Source organism: Pyxicephalus adspersus, chromosome 8 (assembly GCF_032062135.1).
Source record: "Pyxicephalus adspersus chromosome 8, UCB_Pads_2.0, whole genome shotgun sequence".
Lineage (NCBI taxonomy): Eukaryota > Metazoa > Chordata > Amphibia > Anura > Pyxicephalidae > Pyxicephalus > Pyxicephalus adspersus.
This window is the reverse complement of record NC_092865.1, coordinates 63,848,057-63,870,750: the sequence shown is the minus strand read 5'-3', so window position 1 is coordinate 63,870,750 and position 22,694 is coordinate 63,848,057. Positions and strand designations below refer to the sequence as shown.

The following is a 22,694-nucleotide window of genomic DNA, read 5'->3' as shown; positions in this document are numbered from 1 at the left end:
GTTCAGAATTATCGATTCCTTCCCCAACCATAATGTTCCTCCCCTCCAATCTGCCTGCATTGATAAAAAAACACCTAAAATAAGGTATGTAGTAAAATTCTACTTCCTATTTTTGTAATAAAATCATGAACATCTGACCTAATATTTCATTAGCATGTTAATGAAGGGTAAAGGAGGAATCAGGCAAAATAAAAACATATAAAATATCAGCTGTACGTGTACATGTGCTGCCCCTATATTACCCCAGAAATATTTTGTCCAGGCTGAGGGCTCTGTCACGATAGATTAACCATCTCATCCTTATAGCCTATCAGCATATCTCCCAGGAACCCGAAGATTTATATAGTGTAATAAAATATTTACAAATCATCACTAACCAGAAGATAAACAATTCCATTGGTATAATGTGTATATATAATGGTAAATAATATCATGTTTATACTATATAAAGCAGTCATATGGCATTTCTTTCCATCCGTTGGCAGAGTTTGTGTGCCGTCCGTGTGATTAATGGGAGTAAGATCCGCGTGCACCATGTTCTCAGTAAACGAACAATGACAGGGCTTCCCCAGAGTGCTCTTACTTTTAATGGTGGTCATTAGTAAGCTCCGATAGTAATGTTCGATCATGTATCTGGTGGGTGGTCTGCAGGAAGCCCAAGAGATGAGTTAATTTTTCTAAATATCTGAGAGTATAGATGAATGCCTAGCTATGCCCATGAGGCTTCCGCTTATACATTTGTCCCACATCACACTGCCTTGTAATGGCACAGTTTGTATTATTAACCGACGAGCTTGTTTTACATACAAAGCTTTTATTTCATGATTGCTCATTGTGAGGTGTATTTATTTGCTAATACTACACCGAAAGAGGTCAGAACAATGTATGAATTTCAGTAGCCAGAGACATAATACTAATGGTGATGTAGTTGAACATTTGAGCAAACAGAAGACACAGAAACTTTATTTTTTCTTTAAAATATTGATAATGTCATCCCGGCCAGCATTATGGCTCTGTGGTTAGCACCCTGCTCTTTGTAGCACTAAGTGCCAGGTTTGAATCTCAGCCAGGACACTATCTGCATGGAGTTTGCAGGTTCCCCCCGTGTCTGCGTGGGTTTCCTCCCACATCCCAAAGACATGCAGTTAGGTTAAATGGTTTTCCCACAAATTGACCTTAGACTATGGTAAACACATATGACTATGGGACAGCTAGTGACATGACTATGGACTTGTACAGCGCTGCGCAATATGTTGGCACTATAAAAAAAACTGTGTAATAATATTATGGTTAGGGGACAGGTTCTGTTAATGGTGAGACCTTTGCTCTGTTTGCTCTTTGACGTGCTGGAAAAAAGGTGGTGGTTCCAGGTGTAGGGAAACAGGGACCTCTTTTCCTAAGATGTAGTGCTCACCTGAGGGACCAATTTCAGGGCTCAAATACTATCATGTCAGTAGGTCATGAACCCTTTGTATATCCATGTCATCAACAGATGAATATAACTGCGGGGGAGCATGACAAGGCAAAGGTGAGAGTTAGTGGGTGCAGAAGGGGGTATATTTTAGGAGAATCTGTTATTTGTACCCTGATTTACACCACCGCTCTGTGTTCAGTCATGGAATGTGATGATTAAAGTGACACTCTAGCCACAACATTACTTTGTGATTCCCTTTTTAAACTTAGACCAGTGGAAATGTTAGATTACCTCTCACTTCCGCTTCTGGTAACATTGAGCACCAGGACATAAAGTCAGGGGCATTTCAGACTTGCAGTGAGCTGTGGAAGTGTGGTGCCAATTCTACTGAGGCCCCAGATGTAAACTGCCATTGCTGAACTCATTCTAAAGGATACCAATTATTATTATCAATAAACAGGATTTTTTATAGCGCCAGGGAAGGGGAGATGGGATGGGAAGTAGTGAGGGTTTAAGAGACAAAAGAAGACGGGTAGGTGGGTTTGAAAAGATATGTTTTGAGGGCTCTTTTAAATGAGCAGAAAGTAGGAGCAAGCCCAATAGGACGAAGAAGACCATTCCAGAGAGTCGGAGCAGCTCTAGAGAAGTCTTGGAGCCGTGCATGTGATGAGGTTATGAGTGAGGAAGTCATTAGTAGGTCTTTGGAGGAGCGGAGAGAGCGGCTGGGGGAGTGATTTTTACCAGATGAGAAATATAGGTGGAACATGAACTGTGTAGGGATTTGAAGGCAAAGCACAGGAGATGAATTTGATTCTAAGGTTAAATGGAAGCCAATGAAGAGAACTACAAAGAGATGTAGCGGAAGAGGAGCGGAGGGAAGGATGGCTGAGTCTGGCTGCAGCATTCATAGTAGTTTGTAGGAGAGAGAGTCGGGTTAGTGGAATACCAGAGAGGTGGAGGTTACAGTAGTCCAGACGAGAGATAAGAGCGTGTACAAGGAGTTTGGTGGTCTCTGGGGACAGGTAGGGGCGGATTTTAGAGATGTTGCATGGCTGAAAGTAACAGGACCTGTAACAGTTAGGAATATGTCAGGGGGAAATTTGTAATGTGAGGGGGGAGAAGATGATGAGTTCTGTTTTATCCAGGTTGTGATGGTACTGTAAACCAAAGGAGGAAATGAGACAACCGAGAGAGGAGGTGTACAGAGCAAAGAGAACCGGTTCAAGGACTGACCCTTGGGGAACACCAACATCAAGTAGAGGAGGAATTACCATTACCTGGATGTAAAATTGATCATTTGGCATCAGTAATTTCAGTCCTTAATCAAGCATGAAGATAAGTGCGTGACAAATTTTGCAGCAATTAACTTGACTCCTGTGCTGTATACTCATTCTGGGTCAGGGATTCAGAAGATTTTAAAGACGGATGATCAGAACACCAAACGGGCATGTTGTACTTTTTAGATCCAAGTCAGCAATTTTACCTTTGTACAGAACCAACTTTGCTTAGGCATCAGGGCATCATGCAAACCCAGCAGTCATTGAGGTACAGGCTTCTGGATGACAGTCATGGCAGTTCTGCTTTGTCTTGCCTGTATCAGACTATTGACATCATCGTGGCCTTGGCATTGTCATTTAACTGAAGCTGAAGCATTGTTTTTTTAACAATAAATGATATGGCTTTTGATGATAATTGATAAATTTGCTGTATATTGTAGCACAACAAAAATGTGTTCCTGCAGCCTTGCAAAGATATTGTGGTTGCTTAGTGCCTATCCTCCAATAATTCCTGCAAAAGTCAACTGCTCTTTCCCCCAAAGTAATTCCTGAATATTTGCAGAAGGGATAGCTTTTCTGCAATATGTCACTGGAGGCTTTCAAACAGATAATAGGATATTAAATTGCTCCAGCATTGCAGAGCCTATATTCCTGTAATGAGACCTGCATCCAGCTAACTTTGCTGATTAAGAAACAGGACTGTGAACTGACGATTATTTAAACTGTTGGAAAGAACTGAGGAAACACTGACAGGCGTGAGGCACGACAAATCAGACTCATTTCACAACTAATGGAAACCTGTGATGAATTTGTGTGAGGACGGCTTTGTAATAAAACCCTCACAAATGATGTCATTTAGCAAAACCAAGGTGAAAGCCATTTGGAAATAGCCCCTCACTGTCATCAAAATAAATAGCTCATAAAGAGGGCTTATACCAGAGCTGGCAATTCTACAGAGCTGGGAAGCTAATGTGCCTAAAATTTACCCCTGGTCCTCATCTCCTTTCAATTTTTTATTTCATTATCAATTAAATTGGAACTTCCATTGTAGGGTGCCACCATCTTCCCTCTTCACTTCCCAAAAATGATCTTTGTCCATCTTTATTGTCTGTGCTGGAATGACATAACTCCTGTGCAGGAATGCTGTAGATCAGACAGGTAAGAATAGGTATTGCAGAAGGGACATTTCCAGTTCCATTCTACAATAACCACCTGCGTGAAAATTAAAAAGCAAAACTTTAGTTCCAATTTAAAATCTTATTAAAAAAAATTAGGTACTAGTAATAGTAAAAAATCAGGTAATAGTGACCTTCTACTTAAAACTGCTACACAATTTCTAGACCAGTTGGCCTTCTTCCTCCCATAGTGCCTTCTGCTGCCATCCCTTTACAGGTAAATGCACACTTACCTGGCTGCAGAATGTGCTCTGTTTGGGGGGCCTTATTTTCAAGGATCTTATAAAAGGGAAAGGTTTATTTACGGATTAGGATAATATATACATATTATTTACAAGATGAGAAGATGGTAAAAGGTATACAGTAGAACCCCGGATATCCGGAACTCAGATAACCGGAAAACTCATATAACCGGTACACGACAGCTCAGCTTTCTTGATTGCTCCTGCAGCCCTAGCGGAGCTGTGGCAGCTCTGCATCCAAAAACACATAGCACAGCTCCGCTAGGCCTGCAGGATCAATCAGGAGAGCGGAGCTGTCAGGAGAGCAGAGCAGAGCTACGCTGATTGCTCCGCTTCATAATTGGCTGGAAAAAGGGAAACCCCGATGACGGGTCAAGCATCATCAGGGTTTTCCTTTTCCCAGCCATTCAGCACAAGAGGTGAATGGGGACAAGTCTCTCCATTCAAGTCCAATGCTGAATGGCTGAGAAACCAAAGTAACCTCAGTTAACTGGAAGCTACACTTATCCGGAATTGGCCATTCCCTTTGGGTGCCGGATAATTGAGGTTCTACTGTATATATGAAAGGGATGGGAGAAGGAAGGGGTCTAGTTCTATATCTAGCACATTCTCATTCACACAACCATACAAGCCAGGGTTTTCTCTCCTTGAAACATACCTATCCGCAAGTCCAGAGCAGATCACATTGTTGATTCATCCCTGGTGAAGTCTTGCTCAAGAGGTCACACAGTTTGTCCTGTCCCAGGCTTGATATTGTTGTCACAGATCCCTGCCACCTCCACGAAAACTGAAACAATAGTAAGCAGGTTTGGGCAGAAACAACCCCCAGGTGGTCAGACTGGCCAATGTGTTCCCCAGGGATCCACTCATGGAGGATCAATCATTGTCTCTGCTCAGCAATTCATTTATGGTTGGTTTAGGGTCTGTATCTGTCTCCACAGATAATGAGGTTTACAGTTTGTTTTCAAGGAGGCAGAATCATCCTTAAGTCCTATTCATATCAATTTTAGTCACTTCCAACACTGGCCATCTACATATTCATCATCAGACTAGGCAACCTTCTTCCATTGCTTCAATTCTGACACTCACATACCCCAGTGGTTTACATATGTGTATATATATATATATATATATATATAATTACTAGCCCTACAGTAAACATGGTAGGTCTATTTACATGACTGCTTTCTATCTAAATTTACCATGGCTTCCAATTGTTTCACTACGTGTTCCAGGTGCGGAAAATTTCCTTTGTAATGATCATTCCGAAAGACACCAACCTCAGATTTGATTGTTGGCTTGCATAGGAAATAGTTCTAAAGAAAACAATTTGCCAGTGTGTACTAGCCCTGATTTCTGGTTGTTACTTGAAATTGTATGTGAGTTAGAGGTGAAAATGAACCAAAAATTGCCAGGTGTATGGCCTGCTGTATACTGGTGGATAGGCAGAGAGCATGTTCCTACTTACCTTAGGGAGACCAAACGTAATCAAACATTTTTCAGACAAGGATCAGCTGTGATTTGTAGTTTGGATGTTTTCTCTGTTAGTGAAGTTCTTTTTCGGCTTGTCTGATTGTTTTGTTGCATGTTGTTGTTTTTGCTGTTCTACAATAAATATTTTTTCTTTTTAGATTATACACACACATTGACAAAATAAAGGTCAGCAAATGAAAATTGTGGTAGAAATTTTTGTAGCAGTCTTTAACACAGCAGATTGGTGCTGAAGATTGAACAAGCAAAACTGGACTGCTTCCTTTGATCACTTTACTTTTTAAACTGTGCAGTAAATGCAGCTGATAAGGTCTTGACTATGTAGTTGTCATTCAGCTGCACATAAACTGCTTTACTGCTATGCATGTCTCTATGACTAGTCCTCCTCTCCCCCTCTATCGGATGACGACAGTACAACCTACGTAGCTTCTATGTCCTTGGGCTTAAGTCTTGTTGCGTGGTCCCTTTGTGATGTAGGACTTCAGGCTAAAAAATTCCAGTCAGAATTTGAAGCTAAGAAATTATTTCTGGCATTTCTTCTATGTGTCATGTCTCCATCTTCTTGCCATTGCTAAGTGTTATCTACTGTTTTGTTGAGAAGGTAATAAGTAAAAGTCTGGTCAGGCCTTGACATTTAAGCAGTTGACCATCAGTCTCGATGGCCCATAAATAGCCAAATTATCACCTGAAACACTTTTCATTTTGTATTATATTGTAAATACACTGAAAAAGACACCTAAATGTGGAAAGTAACTGCTGTTTTTTTATGATTGGGCTTGCTTGTGTATGGCCTTAGTTAGAATAAGGAAATAAAGATTTCCCTCCATTTATAGATCTCTTATAGCCAAACCTCACATAACCATAATGTACATACACCACATAATGTAAGTTAACATATAATAAGGAAAGAAAGAAATAGATGTTTTTTTTCTGTTGGCAACATTTGTATGTATTGATTATTAAGAAATACAGATTACAGGTAAACCAATATCAAAGTAATACAAACACTCCGCACACACGCCACTAGTCCAGGTCCCCCTGAGACATCCAACCAGATACAGGTATACTGTATTTACCAATAATTTTGGTTCTTATCATTGGAATCTCCCTAATCACCACTGATCATCTGCCCCAATATAGCTAAACGGTCTACCTAAATACCCCTGAGGAAGCCAATAGACGTCATCTTCCAAATTCTCGGACTGTTCTATGAGAATGTACATGAATCTGCAAGAGATCCTGTTGATGAGATCCTATTTAGTATAAGCACAATCAAGTATGGCAGCTCCAGGAAACACTCCATATTGATAAAGCAGATCACTTATGGAGCCAGTGGCAGACATAGTCAGCAGTGGGCCCCTTTGCAGAATTTACTTGGGGCCCCTGCTGCTTAACTAGGGTGTCTGTTGGCTGAGGAGGTCCCTGGACCCCTGTGCAGCAGCACACATTGCATCTTTCTATGTCCGCCCCCTGTATAGAGCTGACAGTAGCACTAGCAATTCTAATAAACAGATATGTTAAACAGAGTTACGGTGTGATTTGCAATGTCTTTATGCATTTTAGGGGGCCTATGGTTTATACATAAATGGAATTTCAAAGTATTTTTTACTTAAACATATCTTTAATGTTTTTTTTTTCCAGGGGCGAACTATGCAAGTAGCAAGCGACCTCCACTTGCTGTTGATGGGCCAAGTCTCCAGTCCAGGACTCCTGCACCATCTAAACAGACTGTCCTATCTTGGCAAGCTGCAATTGATGCTGCTAGACAGGCCAAGGCTGCCCAGAACATGAGTGCCACCGAGCCCCTGCCGGTTGGATCCCTGTCACAGAAAAAAAGGCAACAGTATGCTAAGAGCAAGAAACAAGGGGGCAGCTCAACAAACAATAGACCAGCCCGTGCCCTTTTTTGTTTATCTCTGAATAACCCAATCCGGAGAGCCTGTATCAGTATAGTAGAATGGAAGTATCCTTTGCTTATCTATTTGCCAGCTCTGTCAGTTTACAATGGACATTGGCCTAAAAAGTCACCATATGCACTATTGTGGATTTGCAAGGTTGCAGAATATTTTTGAAGGTTAAATTAATGCTAAATTATTGTTTTATGATGACTTAGATCATTATGATGTGTCCTTTTTACTGATCCTTTCAGCCCCCCGGCTATAGATCCAAAAGTTAGCTAAAGATAAGTGATAAATAGCTACTTTTCTGTGCATGCAGTGTGCTTTGTAGGGAATGGCAAATGGCTAACAGTTCTCGTCAGATTTGTCTTACTAAGAAAATCCAAGGTCTGTGTGTGATACTAGGGGTTTCTTTATTAAGAACTATGCTTAGCTCAGGCCACTGGATTTTTTTTCATAAATATTTAGTTTAACAAGATAAATAATAACCAGCAAAGGGATATATAATAAATTTTATGTACACAAACAAGTACTATTAGTAAAACAAAGTTAACAATAACTAGAGAGATGTTTGAAACACAATATATATGATAACACATAGGAATTTGTCTATATGATATCCTGTTGGTATGAAAAGGTGGGCTGGTGTCTTAAGTTGATAGGCTATGTACACACGTCAGATGATTCTCATCCAAACATCACCTCAGGGCTGATATTGGACGAGAGTGTGGCATGTGTATGAAGTCGTTCATGGATCGGTTCTGGCACATCCATAAAGGATTGTAATACAAGTGAAGGGGGGAGAGCACAGCGGGGTGCTGCTCCATCGTTCTCCCCCTTACCTCTCCGTAAGGCAAAATGGTGCTGTGTGTACAGGGCTTGTTCAGTCTTTTGTTGTTGGAAAGGATTGTGAAAGATCCTTTCGAACGACAATTATTGAACGTGTGTACGTAGCCTACCAAACCGAGTTTGAAAGCTCATTGTATAAGAACAAACTTAGTACATATTGACTTTCATAAAACTCTAAAGGAATTCTATACAATTATAAAAAGTCCTTAAGAGATTCTTTTTATTGGTATATTAAAACCTGTATTCCTATGTTTTGTTGTATGTCCTAAGTAAAGTTCAATTTCCTTTACCAATCAGGTAATGATAGAAATTTAATAGATTTCCAGTGTTTTGATACTAAAATGTTTACTGCATTAATCACCAATTTACTTTTGAACAACGTCCCTCCAGTTTTTATCAGAAATGATACCAGGTATGGAAAAGGTTACCTAACTCCTAGTAAGTATTATTAGTCCATTGGTTTTTAAACTATGTGGTTGCTATCCAAGGTTGTGAGACCTAGCTAGTGGCTTTTCTTTTCAAGGAAATCCATTTTTTGTTATCATTTAATTGTACCTGTAGTGTGTATTGAATAAATCTTGAATTCATTTTTATTTACTCATGACAGAGAACATAGGTGAAGACTAAGGTGTATGGAGACTTTGTTCAAATAGTTTGAAGATGGAGAATCTCCGGTGTAATTTGCCATTGCTGTCTGTGTGGTCAGAATACAGATCCTTTAATAATATTTATGTTATACATATTGTAGGGAGATAGTAGAGGCTAGGCATCCAGTCCCCAGTCATTCCAGTATTCCATAATCGTTGTATGACCTTAACTTTTTTTCCAGACCATTTGACATATTTATATTAGTGGCAATTTTTGCCAATTGTGTGGCCTTAGCTGTTTACATTCCATTCCCTGAAGATGATTCCAACTCCACCAATCACAACCTGGTAAGTCTTCTGGTTTTGTTTGTTTGTTTTACATAACTGCTATTAAAGATATTGTTATGTTCATTATGCTGGTGTAATTTAATAATCTATTGATTTATTAGTGGTACTTGGAAAGTGGTGACTGAAAAGTTCTGGAATTGGGTTGATTTTGTAGAGAAAAGTATACATGGCGGTCTTTTGATGTGTTTTCTATGTTTCTGCTGGAATAAGCGGTGTTGGATTGTGATTGATTGAAAAGTTTAGTTCAGTCAAGATACGACATGGGGAGACAGTGCAGCCTGCTTTGCAGGAAGAACAACCTGTGTATAAATAAAAGTTCTACTGATAATAAAAACACTGGTGGGTAGCACTTCAATGAACTTACTTACTAAAAAATCAGTAACTGGTTTGTTCCATTCTCTGGATTCTAGGTCAGTTTGGATCCGTATCACATGTCATTAAGCATTTAAAAAGAATTCTAACTAAAACTGCATCCAAATATAGAATGGGTTGATACTGGAGGAGCTGAGCTCTTCCAAAATGCACTAAAACCTTCATATTGGACTGTGGACTTTATTTAGTTACAGAGCATCTTGTAGTATACAATACAATCTCTCACTGGTTTGTCTAGTTAAGTTTGTTAGTTAGTTAGTGTTAAGTTTGGTTGTTATAGGGTGAATGTGGTTAATTGATCTGCAGTGCAGAATAACTTTTTTGGTGGCCTTTACATGTAATTAGTAACCAGCGTTACAGTTGCATTAGGTCCTTGATTTTTGATGTGTGTATTTTGGGGACATTTAGTGCATTTTACACTATTATAATGCAGTCAAAATGTAAAAAAAGTGTCAGGCGTACCCTAAAACTTGTTAAAACATATACAACAGTAAGTATTGTTAAATGTGGATCCAACATAAATGCAATGATGTTTGTTATGCTGGGCTATTCTTTCATCTGTCAGAGAAGAAAGCATGCAGTTAGATTATTTACCAGCAAAAGCTTGCAACGGCCAGTGTTCTCCTCGGCCTGGCCCCGGCATTTTTCAATGACCACCTGGCTGTTTTTGGGTGGTTACTCAAGAGTTGGGTCATGATACAGGGGCTGCTACCCGCCTATAATTTCTTACCACCTTGCTTAAAAAAATTTCTGGGTTGGACACTGAATGGCTGACAGGTTATACCTAAGTATAAGCCCTTGGTACCGTTTTACCTAAACAACCGTATTCTGTGCACTTCTTTGATCCTATTTCCTCTTTGTTACTAAGAGCTTAATTTCCCTTCCACCTGCTGCCACCCTAACCAGAGCATGAGAGGGAATCAATGGTTAGCATGGTCAGGAGACAGAATTTACATCATAACATACTGGGTTAGTCACGATTTAGTAATAAACTAAAACCTTGATCAGAGTGTCCCAAAAAGATTATTTGACTTTTCATAAAAACAGTGATAGCCTGGTGGTGATTGATTAAGAGGGATGTTTTATATTTTCAGTCCAACTCTGTAGGCAATCTCATTCATTCCATGTAAAGTATTATTTAACCACTGAAAAGATGAAGTAGTTAGGACATATTTTATTATTTTCCACAGTCCATAATCATGTAGGTAAGAACTTACAATCTAGTGCAAGAGACATCTATCAGAAACCAATTTTTAGGGAGAAGCTACTTAACCTACCAGTATGTGTTTGGGGTGTAGACAAAGTGCCCGGAGAAAACCCAACACAGAGAGATTAATATTAATAAACAGGATTTATATAGCGCCAACATATTACACAGCGCTGTATATTAAATATGGGTAGGAAATGACGGACAGATACAGACAGTGACACTGGAGGAGGAGAGGACCCTGCCCTGAAGAGCTTACAATCTAAGAAGTGGGGGAAGTATCACACTATAGAAGGGGGGATATGGATTGGGAAGTAGTGAGGGTTTAAATAAACTGCATGTTCTCATTGGTTTCTGTAGGTGACAAGAGCTATTTGTGGTCCTAAACTTTTTCTTCGTCAACCCTCATCACACAGCAGATTATCAATACAAGTGTGTGGATTGATTATTTATTAATACAATTAAATTACAAGATGAAGGTTGTTCTGTAATAGAAGATTGTTCAGATTTCCCGAAATTTTCGGTAAAACCCAACAGCATTAATTCTGTCCATGTGCAGCTTGTTACATGGCGGAGCCAGGTGGAAGGATACTTGTAAACTTGATTTGTAGGGATGCATTGAAGCTAGATAAACAAGGTCCTGCCCTGTGATGTCTCAAGTGGATGTTTATATAATGAGACGCAATTTGTAAATTAAATATATTGAGATTGCTGTGCGTAAAATAATTGGATTCTCTCTGTGCCATGAAGGCAAAGCTCAGGTTTAATCGTCATGTGTACTTGTAGAATTCAATGTGTTATCTGACAGCTTTGTAACATTGAGCTGGGGGATGTAGGTGGAGAGTTTTTAGCAGATTTTAAAGTATGGAAACTGCCATGTAATTTCACTGATTATCATGTAAATGTTTCTTCAAAAAATGGATCTAATTTCACATTTTACCTCCCTGCTTTGGTTTGTTTTCATATTTTCTGATGATTATATTTTTATATATGAGATGTAGAGTCTCTTACCAAGGACCAGTGATTATATCAGAATGTAATCTATGTCCTTTAAAGCAGAAATTATTTTCAGTGTATGCATTATTTATATTATACCCCCTCTCCAAATAAAAAAATCTATATAAAAGCTAAAAAGCTTTGCAGAAAAACTATACAGGAGGAAGCATGAGGCACAGTGATGTTACCTATGTAGATGTAAGCTGGAGACACAAGTGGACCATGTATTTTTACTTTAAGCCAAAGGCTATGTACACACGTGCAGTAATTGTTGCTGGAAAGGATCTTTAACAATCCTTTTCAACGACAAACCACTGCACAATGCATGAGCGAGTGTTGTACATATGGTGCCGCTCTGCTCTATGGAGAGGGGAGAACGATGGAGTGGCATTCTGTTGCGCTTTCTCCCCCACTTTCATTACAATTGTTCTGTACACATGCCAGATTCTCGTCCGATATCAGCCCTGAGGCAATTATCGGACGAGAATCATCTGACGTGGGTACATAGCCTTAGTATTGTGGTACATTGACATGTACTATTATTAATAATGATAAATTGTATTTATAAAGCACCAACATATTGCACAGCGCTGTACATTAAATAGGGGTTGCAAATGACAGACAGATACAGACAGTGACACAGGAGGAAGGGAGGACACCGCCCAGAAGAGCTTACAATCTAATCTATGGTAAGAGGGGCAGCAAAGCATAACGACTGTGATACACTACTAAGCAGTACCAAGATGGCTATTCTAATTTATACTCTATAAATCAGTTTAGGAACAGTCCATCTTTTTGGAAGCAAATTTCTTGTCTCAATTTTCTCATTACCTATTGCTCTTTGAAATCTGAAGTACAGACCTGTATAAGCAGAGTTACATTTATGGGGAATTTATAGCGTTTTTTACATATTTTTTCAGGATTTAAAAATATTGACAGAATAAAGCCAATATTATGAGTTATTGTTAAAAAGACACTTGTAAAATACTGCAAATTCATATTTTAAACCATCACATGGTAGGCACAATGTTAAATATTTTGTACTGTATATTTGTGCTTTGTTGAACAAAGACTGGTGTTTATAGCAGCGGTCACCAACCGCTGGTCCGTGAGACAATTTTGGTGGTCCGCGGCTCTGGCTGGTGCACCTCTGAGCAGGGTAAGGAGAAGGACCCCGCTGGGAGGGTGCACTGGCCAGAGCCGTGGACCATGTCCAGTAACACAGCCCGCCCAGCGCCCTAAACCTGTGATCCATACAGTGGGCGGGTTGTGTCTTTGGACGGTGGGTTCTGGCATCATGACATCACTATGGGGGAAGTTTCTTCTCCTTTGAGTGACAGCTGGCTCCGGACCACACATGCGTGGGGAGCCAGGTGTCACTCAAGGGAGAGGAAACTTCCCCCATAGTGATGTCATGATGCCAGAACCCGTTTAGTTTAGTGGTCCGTGGGACCAAAAGGTTGGCGACCAACAACTGGCTTATAGAACTCAATAGCTCAAGGCTAAAATTACACACACACCGCACACAGCTGAAAGAGTCACTTTATCAGAATGATAGAGAGGGCAAAGAGAAGAACAAGCAGGTGGAAGAAATTCCAGTCCACAAACAAACCACATTAACTTTATTCTTAACCCTCTAAACGTATATCCATCCTTGTTTGTCTCCCTGATTTAACTTTCTTTTGGCTTTTAACCCCTTCATTCTATGGACAAGAAACATTTTATCCATCACATCATCCATCAGTATTTAATGAAAGCAAGAGTCATTCAACCCACATCAGCCAATTCACTTAACATCACACAACCCACTTCCTGTGAACCTAAACGGTTAATAACACACATCCACACATTAAAATATGAGAGCTGATCTATGTATAAAGATTGGGAGGGGGTGAACTGACAAGGGGGTGCTTCTGCCCCAGACATTGAGGTCTGCATTAAAATACTTGGTGTGAGTGTGCTGAGGTTAGGCAAATCTTTAGTTTCCCATGGGATATATCTGTTGATGGTTGTTGTTTATACAGAAGACCAAAACTTCATGTTTGTTTTTTTAGCCTCTGGGCTTAATTCATGTTGGATCTAACATTTACATTGATGCTCCAATTGTTTTAGTGTGTCTTTCATGCATTATTCATATAGTTTTCTTTTACATTCTAATCTATAGAGACTGCAGTGAGTGAAAACCCCTTCTTTTACGGGGGTGGATGCAAGTGGATACATCATTCTGTTGTACACAGTTGTTCTCTTTGAAATTCATGTTTGATGATTACATTTCTCATTCGCCTAGCCTGGATTTCAAACCCTTTTAAAACACATTTCAATCTCCAAAAGCATACCTACAGACAAAATGTGCCAAAAAGGACAATTTATATTGAAATAATGCATATTTTCAAATTCCACAATGGAGAATTAGGACTTTTGCACAATGTAATCATCCATTACTATGCAGGTCTTAGAGGCAGCAATAAAATCTTTTGATTTCAAATTCACAGCTAGCTGACAGCTTCTGGTTCAGAGCAAGGATCAATGTACTCATTTCTAATGCTCTAATTTTAAATAATGTGGGTATTAATATTGTTGGTAATGTGCTTGGTGGGAAGATTCAAGCTGTTTGTCCTGAAACCATACTCTTACCTGGAATGAAGGACATTTAAATAAGGCAAAAGTATTAAAACTTCACACCCGCTGTGCCCCTTGACATTGGTTATCTGTTTCTCACTTCCTGATTTGCGTGTGTGTATGTATATATATGTAGCCTTGTTATGCGGGGGGGTCATGTATATGACCCTCACAAACCAGGCTATGGCGCTAACCTGTAGATAACAGAGAGGATCCTGGGCCTTCGCTATGTGTGTGTATATATATATATATATATATATATATTGTGAGGGGTCATGCTCAGGATCGCCTTTGCTGGGGTCAAAGGACACCTGTCTGGCTCATCCAATTCAGATCACACCGAGGTATCAGCCTTAAGCTTGCAGCCAGGTTTATTGAAGGTTGCAGAAAAAATGACAAAAACAAGATAAGAAAACCTGTCTATCAAGATAAGACGTCCCTGTCTATCAGCTGGAGGGCTTCTCCCTGTCAGCTCAAAACCAAGCTTTCAGCAACCTACTCACTTTTGAGCTCACTCACACAGACCGACTTGAGCTCACTCACCCAGACCGACTTTCTGAGTCTCTCAGCAGAGCTCCCTCACACAAACCGACTGTCTGTGTCTCTCTGCAGAGCTCCCTCACACAGAACCCCTGTCTGTGTCTCTCCAAGCAGAGCTCACTCACACAGTCCACCTGTCTGTGTTTCCAAACAGAGCTCTCTCACACAAAACCCCTGTCTGTGTCTCTCCAAGCAGAGCTCACTCACACAGTCCACCTGTCTGTGTCTCCAAACAGAGCTGAACTACTGACTGAGCTCCTGGTTCTGTTATATCCCCACCCTCAGTGCTTCTTCAATAATTATCTCACAGGTGAGAGTCTTCCATCTGCTACTTCACATAGGAATCTTGGGCAAATATATATCCCTTCCACCTCCAATCCTGCCTTGGTGTCACAATATATATATATATATATATATATATATTGTATATATAATAAAATATGTGAATATATAACAACAAAATCATCAAGACATTGTTGTGGTAATACTCTATTCCACAGAACTACTAGAACATATTTGCTGATGATATTGGAGCACACACCTTGCTGGCTCTCACATGGAAAGAATGGTGTTAAAATAATGTCTGTACTACAATCTTTGCATAGCCACATGATTCATGCCTGCCTTGGAAATTTAAAGCAGAATTCCAGACAGAAAGCTGAATTCACAGATACAAAGATAATGTGTGTCAGTACAAGGTAGCCAAGCCAAAACTTACCTACACACGTTAGATGATTCTCATCCAATTATCGACTCGGGGCTAGTATCGAGAATCTGGTGTGTGTACAGCGCTTGTCCGACATCGTTCATGGATCTGTCCTGGCAGACCCACGAACACTGAACAATCATAATACAAGTGAAGGGGAGAGAGCACAGCTGGGTGCCGCAGAACGGCACTGTATGTACAGTGCTTATTCATTCATCTTTCAGTCTTTTTTGTCCTGTGTGTGTGTGTACACATGTGTATTACAAAATTTTGAAGTTTTCTAATGAAATGGAAAGCTTGCACATCTTAGTTTTTTTTTCATTTGCTTCACTTTTTATCTTTCTGTTCTTTTATTTAAATCTGTTATGGTTAAGCTGCAATGAAAGTTATTTTGATCCTTTCTGGGGAAATAGAAATTAATTTGCATATCAATATATATTATTAAAAAGCAAATAAACCTAAATAGTAATTGGTTTTGTATAAAATATTTCTACTGTTCACAAACATAAATGTAATTGTTCTAGGAACTTGGCCGTGCTGAACACATGATTTTGGGTACAAGATCCTTTTTATGTGTTTTCATCTGTACTTTCGGTAGACAGCTAGCATTTTCAGATGGAGAGGATAGCAATAGCCCATGTAATTCTCTCATCCTAGGGTTCCAAAAAAATAAACTGGTTTCGTATAACACAACCTGGATTCGCATAACATAAACCTCTGCTGCCTTAGTATATAAAAGTTCTTCTAAAACTTTCTGTTACCACTGTGGTCTTTGTGTACTATGGCAACTGGAATGGTGCCATACCTAGCAGATTCTTTATGGCACCCCTTTATATTTTACCATTCAGAGGGAGTCTGAGAGTCTTCTCAACCTTTGGAGAACCCTTGAATGGAAACCCAGAAAAGGATGTCACCCTTACAAGTAGCCAAAACAATCATTGGTGTCACCTTAACTGACCTGAGATGTACAAATTGTTTGTTGCTCAAGGAACCTCTAGAAACCTTTGGAGGAAGCCTGTTTGGGAAACACTGATCCATACAGTATGTATAGTGTGTCCAAAAAAGGAAGAGAATCAATTAATTGGCACTACCAACTAATTATATAGTGAGCATGTTTTCCTAGAAATCTGTCTAGAACACACATCAAGGTAAACCTGTATAATCTGCAAACTTCCTGTTTTAGGAGGGCGGTTTGCATGACTTGCAGAAGAAATCTTTTGCTGTTTTGCAAGCTCTTGTAACTGTAATGACCAAGACAAACTCTGAAGTTGTTTCTTTTTGCATATCAAAGCACAGCTTGCTCCAGAAGTTAATGAATGTCTAGGCTCTATAAAGTTTTTCTTTTTTGCTTTTTTTTTTTTTTTGCTTTATTTGTGATTAGCTCACAGTGAAGATTTTATTCAGTAACTGACCACTGCCTAATAATATGTTGAGACAAACATCTGTCCTAATTGCATTTATTAAAATAATGTACTTGTTTCCACCTACATACAAATTCAACTTAAGAACAAACCTACAGTCCCTATCTCGTATGTAACCCGGGGACTACCTGTACTGTAAATGTATAAACACATTTAAACTAGAAGCAATACCAAGTATAAAACAAACCTTCTCAGAGCTTGTGGATGGGTTTGTATAAATATTACATGGCTTTCATTCTTGCTTTTCTCTTTCTTTGAACATTTCAGAGGCTGTTAACCTATTTCTATGTCTTTTGGGAAAAGTACCGTTTTCTGGTTGGTATTCTGGACTGAGCACTTATCATTGCATGTTTGAAGTGCAATTTTACATTGATGGGTGAAAAGCTTAAAAATGCCTAAAGTGGACCTAAAGCAAAGTAAAAATTCACTTATACCCTGACTTTGCTGCAGAGGTTGATGCTATGTGGTCCATTCATTCCTGATTATGAAAGAGCTTGGGAGCAGTGTTCTTCCTGAAATCCCTCGGTCTCTCTTTCCTCAGTAATTGTTCCTTTTTTTTTGGTCTTATGTATAAACCTCTAAAATACAAATGTGAAGATAACATACTAAACCTAACATACCACCTCTTAATTATTGCATTTATTTTTGTTGCTACTTTTGTGAAATGTAGCAGTAAAAAGCACAAACTAGGTTTACCAATCATTTTTGCACATAAATTGTGGTCTATGTAACTGGAACATGATGGAGGTATATCCTTTGCCTATATAATGGGCCTAATTGATTAAAGTTCTCCATGACCTGGAATGGATTTAATAAATCATTTCCTATTATTTAGCAAATGTTTTCAATCATTGACTGAATCCATTCCAGGTTTTCTCTTTGTCATCTTAGAAAGTTGTGCGGTATCTGTGTTTCTCCTTGAACTTCTGGGGCTTGATCTGGCATTTTTTAGGATAAGTTGTATTTGGTTCTTTCCTTGGTTTCCATCCTAGTGTTGAGACAACAGAAATATAAATGTGCAGAGCTTGTCAGCAGGCGCTGATATTACCCAAAATTGGCTGGGTTTTTGCCTTTTCAGGGATTATCAGCAACAGCTAGGTGCCTGCCATTTATACCCACAGCATGTTAATATTGTGACAGAGGCAATTTAATTAATATGTAGAACAATATATTTGATTTCAAAATGTTTTATTCTATAATCTTTTGTCATACACTTCTACCATTTGGTATCAAATTCATGGAGTTCCCCATAGGTAACTCAGTATAGCAGGTGCTCACGTCTGGTAAATTAAAGTTGCCATAATTGTAAGCTGGAATTGGTAAGACTTTGAAGAAATAGGAGGAAGTATAAGTAATGTAAAACCATATTGTGGTATGTTAGTATAATATGAACGACATACCTAATTAGGCTAACAATAAATTACATTTATTGTTATTATTATTGGTATTTATTACAGTTGTTGTATTAAAAGTGCGCCATAGTTTATAATTAGTGATAACGTTATGGAAATATTCTAATTGATATTCAATGGGATCTTACTTGGTTATACAATATATATACACGAGGGGGTGCTGAGAAGTTCCAGTTACATACTAAGATATTCGGCTGTCATATGCCCCCACACTCATTTTTCTATATCATCTGGAAGGGGGCAAAGCCAGGAACTTCTCTGCACCCCCTCGTGTGTGGCAGCTATTGTCACAACTGATACTGACAACTAATAGTACTCAATAACATGACCTTCAACAGCGTTAAAGTTAGCAATACATGACATATATTCACCATTTTCCTGTCAAATGTAAAGATCTCAGCGGCCAGTAAAGATTTTCCTTTTAAATAGTGGAATGGCAGATGATGCAGGTGTGTCATTTATTGATCTGTCAGGATAGAGCGTTGAACAATGTACCTGATTTATTAATGCTCTCTAAGGCTGGAGAAGATACACTTTCATCAATGAAGCTGGGTGATCAGAAAACCTGGAGTGGATCTGGTTCCAGATTGAAAACATTTGCTAACAAATAGTAAATTACTTTTAAGAAATCCATTGCAGGTTTGCTGGATCACTCAGGTTCACTAATGAAAGTGTATTCCCTTCAGCCTTGGAGAGCTTTAATAAATCATGCCCTATGTCAGAGGACATCTGTACACATACTAGATTTTTTCCCAAGACTATTGGTATTATTTAATTTTAAATTTAAGATGGGATAATGAGACTACCTGGAGAGACACAAACTCAAGGTGAAGCATCAACATTTAATATTATTTACAGACTATATATAGAACTGTAAGAGTCTTGTTTAAGAGTGAAATGGCTAGATGTGATTTGTTTTCAACTGCATTATAGTAATGTGATTTCTTTATTTAATTGTTCGCAGGTAGACAAGCGGCTAAGATTAAGATTTGTCGAGGATTAGCTGTAAATGAATTAGGACACAAGGTTAGCTGTGTGTCAGGCATTGTTACATTGAGTGGTCTGTGTCATGATACCATTTCTCTATTTAATATTTAATTGTACAGTTTAAGAGCTCTGCAGCGTATTGTTACATAACAGCATCATATAATTATAAGGAGTGGATTGTTATATGGCAATGATGATTTTTTTCTCAAGGTCTTAGGAAAATTTCTAAGATTGTACACTGAATCTGCTATGTAAAGAATACTCATAGGTTGCCTGAAGTTTCCAACAAATGATACTGTGATAGAAAGATGAGGAGAGATATAATATAGATATATACTGAAGACTGAGCAGAGCCTTATACTTAATGAGCTGCGGAAATATCCACCCTTAAGTGCTGACTGTTCTTATAAACAGTGCAGGATGTGTAATATATACCATTCATGTTTTATTACTATCTGTAGTATGTATTAGAGTGATTTATCATAAAGTATTTGCTTCTCCAAGGAGAGACACCTCTATTTTAACTACTAAGGTCTAGTCTTTTAGAAGCCCTTGCTTTGTGTAATATAAATATACTGCATATTCATGGGTTGGAAGCTTGTATGAAAGATTACTATTCTGCTTGAACCTTTTTTATTCAGTTTAAAAAACAGTAACGTGCAGCACGGAAGCTTTGTAGCTAGCGCTCATATGGCTGAGACACTGCATGGAGTCCCTGTGCTTGTGTAGATTTCTTTTTACATTCCATATACATACTGCTAAGTTTACTGGTTTACAGAAAATGTATTGGCCATATGCTAGGCATACACTATGCCGACCTTCCTTAACCTTTTTATTATGGGACAACCCTTGAAGAACCCCTGGCAATAATATTATTTACAGATCACAGTACATTAGCATGGTGGTCAATGGGAAAAATGCCTTTTACTCGGAAATGTTTTTTTATTTATTTTTTTGGTGGATCACTCAGGTTCACTCATGATAGTCTATCATCTCCAGTCCAGAAATCAGGCCCACATTAACTTACCCAATTCGGATGCCAATTTAAAGGAATGTATGTGCAACCCCTGGCACAAAAAAAGTATGGGGGGGGCATTACTTTTTTTTTTCTTGTACATTGGAATCCAAATCACAGAACAAACATTCAATAAAGAATGTCAGAATTGCTAATGTCTCTACTTGTCCCAGGTCCAAGACTCAAAATGTTAAAGCCAAAGCATTAGGATGACACTCATAATTCTTAGTGACAGGTATACTTTAAGCTAAGTGAGTTAAAGGGAATCCTGGAATACAGACAGAGGGTTTGGCGTACAACAGCAATACATCAATGGTGAATGTCAGACTGTACAGGTAGGCTGTATTCACCTCAAAGAGTACAGTCCAATTTTTATTTGGTATGTTACTTTAAATTTGGGCCATGCAGGCTCAGATTAATGACCAGTTTGTTAAACAACATTACAAAAAACCTAAATCAGGCTACATTTGGGCATCTACATTCAGACAATGGCCCTGATTTATTAAAGCTCTCCAAGGCTGGAGAGAATACACTTTCATCAGTGAAGCTGGGTGATCCAGCAAACCTGGGATGGATCTGGTCCAGGATTGAAAACATTCACTAACAAATAGCCAATGACTTTTAGGAAATTCATTCCAGGTTTACTTGATCACCCAGGTTCACTGATGAACGTGTGTCCTCTCCAGCCTTGCAGAGCTTTAATAAATCAGGCCCAATATAAAAATAACCATGATAATTCAGAAATTAGCTGTTGTAACTCTTAGGGAAAACCACAATACCACTTCATTTATTCTCAGCCTGTAGTAGGTTAGTGTTTGTATAGGCTAATGAAAAAAAATGGGAAAACCATATGTAGTGTATATAAGCTCTGAATTATTTTGGTGTCTCTACTTCTCTCAGCGGTGTAGTTAGTTTCTTTCCTTTCTTCTATGGTAAAGAGAAGGGCAGAAGGTGTTTTTTAGTCCAGCAGAGTAGACGGGAAACCAGTTGCTTGCCATACATATATCACATGCAGAACATCATTCATACCTTTGTATAGAATCACTATAAAATCCTCAGAATGTAAAGTTCATTCAATGAAGTCATCATCTATATGCACATTGCATGCAGAAGGATTGTAGCATTCTTTATTGACAATGATTATGTGTTATGCATGTGCTATATGTCCTTCTTTTTACACCCTGACAAAGTAATGTATACGCATCATAATCGTGTAAGTAATTAGTAGTATAAGGAGGGGTAATCGCCATGTCCCCCAAAGGCTATTATGGGTTATTCAAAAAATGGGGGAGGGGGGGACATCAGCATGCAGGTTGCAAATGGAAAGAGACATAACAACCGGAAATAGATCAGATTTCCTGTAAACATTTTACCGTTTTTTTAATCTTTCATTACCACTAAAAGTTACCAATTTTTCCCCTTTTCTGTTGCCATTCATGTGTTCCAGCAATGACTGTGGGCCTGATTTATGAAAGCTCTCCAAGGCTGGAAAGGATACACTTTTATCAGTGAAGCTGGGTGATCCAGCAAACCTGGAATGGATTTCTTTTGATTTGATATTTGTTAGCAAATGTTTTGAATCCTGGACTAAGTCTATTCCAGGTTTGCAGGATCACCCTGCTTCACTTATGAAAGTGTATCCTCTCCAGCCTTGGAGAGCTTTAATAAATCAGGCCCTGCTCAGGAACTGTAATGTGGCATCTAGACTTCATTGTCCTAAAGTGCCAGCCTACATAGCCAGTTATCACCGTAACCTTGGCCTGTCTACTATGCCAACCCTCCTGCTAGGAGGTCAGTACTTCCTGGCCTGGCCATTCCATCTTCTTCATAATGTTATTAGTCATTGATATCACAAATTACATTTGGTAGGCAAAAATGAGTTTAGTGTTTATGTAGGAAGGTGGTGGGCTGCCTGGGCTGAAGGAAAATTATAATACAGCCCAGATTTTCCTGTGTGGCTCCCAATAGATGGAACCTTGCACACCGTTTGGTCATTAACACTAGTTCCCAAAGAACCAATCTGTACATTTGATAGCCGGCGGCAGGGAGCAGTACTGGTAATGGTGCTGCCATAGACCATGGCCTCTTTTGCTATGCAGAAATCTGGTACTAATCCCTTTAAAAACTATTTAAATATA

The 22,694-nt window shown here is 38.9% G+C and overlaps 1 protein-coding gene across 1 annotated transcript in view; it reads left to right on the top strand.

Moving 5' to 3' along the window:
- The window catches only part of CACNA1D (calcium voltage-gated channel subunit alpha1 D), a gene marked incomplete in the record, with an annotated part of 186,856 nt that overhangs the window by 13,555 nt on the left and 150,607 nt on the right, over nt 1-22,694 (top strand). Inside the window, 2 exon segments of the mRNA XM_072421224.1 lie at nt 7,241-7,562; nt 9,176-9,281. Of these exon segments, the coding sequence (XP_072277325.1) occupies nt 7,241-7,562; nt 9,176-9,281 (428 nt within the window).